Here is a 4,413-nt window from a genome sequence, read left to right on the forward strand (position 1 = left end):
CATATACCCTGAGGAAACCATAATTCAAAAAGAGCCATGTACCAAAATGTTCATTGCAGCTCTATTTACGATAGCCAGGACATGGAAGCAACCTAAGTGTCCATCAACAGATGAATGGATAAAGAAGATGTGGCACATATATACAATGGAATATTACTCAGCCATAAAAAGAAACGAAATGGAGTTATTTGTAGTGAGGTGGATGGCCCTGGAGTCTGTCATACAGAGTGAAGTAAGTCAGAAGGAAAAAAAAAATACCGTATGCTAACACATATATATGGAATCTAATGACAAAAAAAATGTCATGAAGAGCCTAGGGGTAGGACGGGAATAAAACACAGACAAAAAAAAAAAATCCCCAACCCCACGCAAAATGCATACCAAAGTTCAGGTAAAGGAAAAAAGCAAAAACAACTCACCATTGTCTTTATTTTCTTTAAGAAACCCATTAACAGCACATTGGAATTTAAAAATAGTGTCATCATCTGGCACCTGATGCCCAATTGTACAAATTTTTAAATAAGGAATAGTTTCTGGTAAGTCCTATAAGGCAAAACCATGAAAATATGTATTATTTCATTTGTAGGGAAAGAATAAAAAATTAATTAGAGAAGGCAGAATATAAACCAAGACAGTACATTAAACTTACTATGTTAGCCATTCTGATAAGAACCATTTTTTCCAAAGCTGCTTTAACCAGTAAGTATCACTTGATTTTCAATAAAACTGCAGAATGGACAGTTACTAGGCATACAAAAGGAAAAGCAAATCTATGTGAATGAATGCACATGTAACTCAAAATGATACAAACAGTTCTACCTACATTTATGTTCTATCTTACATTTCAAGGGCATAAAGTGGCTGTGATTTCAGTAGAATAGTAGAATAGAGTCAGAAGAACTTGGATTCGAATTAGGAAATAGAGCAAATTTCAGGCATTATTCAGAACTGGTATTCTTGGGGTGGGAGAAAGTAGACTATAAATAGAAGACAGAAAAGGATAAGTGAAAATTCTGTAGTTCTGAATTTAAATGGAAAATAGCAGTATGAACCTATGACATATTTTATATTAAAAACAAACATACATATTTCCTAGCTGTGACCACTGAAAAAGTCTAGAAACAACTGATGTCATGTCATAAGGAGTCAGGAGTCACTGAGAAGCTCCAAGTGGCCAAAGATAGGGCCTCAGTTAGAATAATAACTGTAACGGAGTCCACAGTGATATGAATAAATAAATTTTAAAATATTGGCCACCACTGGAGGATATTTGTGAATCAACTCATTATTTTGAAAACTGTTAAATAAAAGAAGAGAATCATGCCTCTACAACTGGGCAACCAAATAGTTGATGAGGGGAATCTTCTCCTGACAGAAATATACCCAGCTCATAAGTGAAAAAAAGAACAACAGAATTCACCATTTTTTGAGGGCTCAACTGAATTAATGGATGTAGGTATGAATCATCAGTGACTGCTAACATCACAGAAAGAGACAATTATATGTCTCCATGGAAGAGACAGTTTCATAGGTGATGATAAATGGGCATCATCATCTATGAAACTGTCTTGCCAAAACAAAACATGCAAGCTTCATTCTGATCAACTACCAATTTACAGGAAATAAAAGGATTGAAGAACATGTTAACAACACACAGAATGTAATCATCAAAATCTAGATGGGACAAATTACCTGGTTTCTTTAAAAAGAAAATTCAAGAAGGAAAAAAAAAAGTGACAGAGACATGGAGGGAGAACCTATAGATTAAATAAGACTTCAGAGACCTAAACAATCAATGGCGAAGTGTGGACCTTATTTGGATCTAATTCAAAATACTTAAAAACAATTTTTTATGACATTTAGGAGACAACTGCAAATTTGAGCACTCACTGGGTATTTAATATTAAAACATGATATTAAGGAATAAAAGTCCTATATTTTAAATATACATACCAAAAATGTATAGCTGTAATTACATGCTGTCTTGGAGCTGCTTCAAGATAATATGGAATGGGGTGAAACAGGTGGCGGTATAGATAAAACATGACAGCCATCTGTTGGTAAATATTAAAGCTGGATGAGTTCATGGGTATACAAGGAACACTCACAGTATTTTGTATACTTTTGTATATGTTTAAAATTTGTGATAACTGTTTAAAAACAAGACGACACTGTAGAAAACAGTTTGGCAGTTTCTCAAAGGTTAAACGTACAGCTACCATATGATCCAACAACTCTGTTACTACCTACACTGCACATCTAAAAGAAATGAAAGCAGGGATGTGAACAAATATTTGTACACCAACACCAATGATCATAGCCGCATGATTCACATTAGCTACAAGGTGGAAACAACCCAAGTGTCAATCAACCGATGAATAACAAAATATCGTATATACACACAGTGGGATTTATTAAGCCAAAAAAGGACATCCATGTTACATGCTATAAAAGGACATCCATTTTACATGCTATAACATGGATGAACCTTGAAAACACTAGGTTTGGTGAAATAAGCCAGAAATAGAAGGACAAATATTGTAGATTCCACTTACACGAGGTACCTAGAATAGGCACATTCATAGAGACAGAAAATAGAATAGAGGTTACTAAGGGCTGGTGGGAGGGAAAATGGGGTTGTTACTGTTTGATGGTTACAGAGTTTTTGTTGAGGATGATGAAAAAGTTTTGGTTATACACAGTGGTGATGGTTACACAACACTGTGACTGTATTTAATGCCACTGAACTGCATATTTATAAATGGTTAAAATAAATATGATTTATGTATATTTTACCACCTTAAAAAAAAGAGGAATAACTGAGTTGAAATTTCAATTCTTCCTTTTCTGAGTCAGTTTCACCATCTGTAAGATTAGTAATTGTAGTCGTGTATCCTCTGAGCTTAGTACAGAGTAAGCACTCAGTAGGAGATATCAGTGCTACTTCCACTTCAACAGCAAAGGATTGTTGTGAAGATTAACTTAGTCAATGGATATGAGAGAACTTTGTAGATGGCAAACTGGTATACAAATATTAACAAACATTAGGTGTTACTGTCTTCCAAGGCCATGGAACAGGTCAGAAGAAGGGTAATTCTTTTGCACTGGTATGTCCTACATGGCCCAAGAGAATATATGGGTTTCTGTACTATATCAGAAGGTATTAGGAAAAGAAAGCATAAAACTTAGAGAACAATTGTCTTTTACCGTGATGCTTAAACAAGCTCAGGCAACTGCTTAAAATAAGTGCTAAAGACAAAATGGACATACCTTTCTTTCCTTTTAGGCTACTACTATTGTTACTAAAAGTTTACTTCATTTTCAAAATATAGAACATGGAAGCTTATAGAATTTCTTAAGCATATCTTTAGCCTACTGCCAAATACTATAGTTCAATTCATAGCTTTAATCTCATTTTGAAACAGCAATTAGAAATGTGTATTTAAGGAAACCACTAGCTTCCCTTTTTGAACCCATGAAAGAAGGCCAGGATTCACCATAGCATAAGATGATAACTACTGAATTACTATGAATTATTACAGTATCAGAGAGAAGGTCATTTTCAATTAAGGGTTCCATTTACCTCTGGCTTATAATAGTGGCGAGTATATGTGAAGTCAATAATCAGCCCAAGTTCTTCATTCTGTTCTTGGAGTTTGTTAAAAAAGATCCAAGGGAGAAAAACATTCTTCTGGAGCAAGATTCTTTTCAAAACTCTGCCAGAAAGAATAAAATAAGAAAGAACATGTGTTTAAAATCCTTTATTATATTATCCATTTATTCAAACCCTGTGATGCTAACATATGAGATTCAAAGTAAAGAAAGAATAAAATAAGAAAGAACATGTGTTTAAAATCCTTTATTATATTATCCATTTATTCAAACCCTGTGATGCTAACATATGAGATGCAAAGTAAAGTTTCCTCCTCTGGAATTTACAAGTGGTATTACAATCCTTTCTTCCAGAGAGATTAGACGCAAGAAAATAAGCTCACTTTTATATATTTATTTCTATGTTTATTTCATGTTGGTCTCCTAACCAGACTGTAATCTCCCAGAAGGCAGGGACCACATCAATTCTGCCTACCACTGTATTGCCAGCTCCAAGCAAAGTGCCTGTAAATAGACCCATAAATAAATACTTCTTGAATATCTACTTATATGAAGGACGGCTTTCACTGCTAAATATTCTTTTATGTATTTGGCTTATTTATGTACTCTGTTCCATTGATGTTTGGTTATTCAAGTGCCAGCAACACACTTTTCTTTTTAAATTAACAGACTAGTATTAGAGCAGTTTAGATTCACCGCAAAACTGAGCAAAAAGTACACAGTGCCCACTTATACCCTCTCTCCTTCATCCCACACAGCCTTCCCCATTATCAACATGCCATACCAGTGTGCTTCATTTGT

General features: G+C 34.4%; 1 protein-coding gene across 10 annotated transcripts in view; it reads right to left on the reverse strand.

Annotated features, from left to right (window-relative positions):
* LOC102976581 (EKC/KEOPS complex subunit TPRKB) overlaps positions 1–4,413 on the reverse strand; it is a 279,834-nt gene that overhangs the window by 12,566 nt on the left and 262,855 nt on the right. For 4 of the 10 annotated variants that reach the window (XM_055089256.1, XM_055089250.1, XM_055089255.1 and 1 more), the window contains 4 exons: positions 3,584–3,716; positions 1,954–2,054; positions 650–744; positions 420–543 (listed from right to left, as the gene is read on the reverse strand). In XM_055089256.1, coding sequence (XP_054945231.1) covers positions 420–485 — 66 coding nt within the window. In that variant the 5' untranslated portion in view covers positions 486–543; positions 650–744; positions 1,954–2,054; positions 3,584–3,716. Of the gene's footprint in view, positions 1–419; positions 544–649; positions 745–841; positions 978–1,953; positions 2,055–3,583; positions 3,717–4,413 lie in introns of those variants that run through there. The other 6 variants (XM_055089253.1, XM_055089254.1, XM_055089257.1 and 3 more) reach the window with 6 other exon arrangements.

This window comes from Physeter macrocephalus, chromosome 12, assembly GCF_002837175.3.
Source record: "Physeter macrocephalus isolate SW-GA chromosome 12, ASM283717v5, whole genome shotgun sequence".
NCBI lineage: Eukaryota > Metazoa > Chordata > Mammalia > Artiodactyla > Physeteridae > Physeter > Physeter macrocephalus.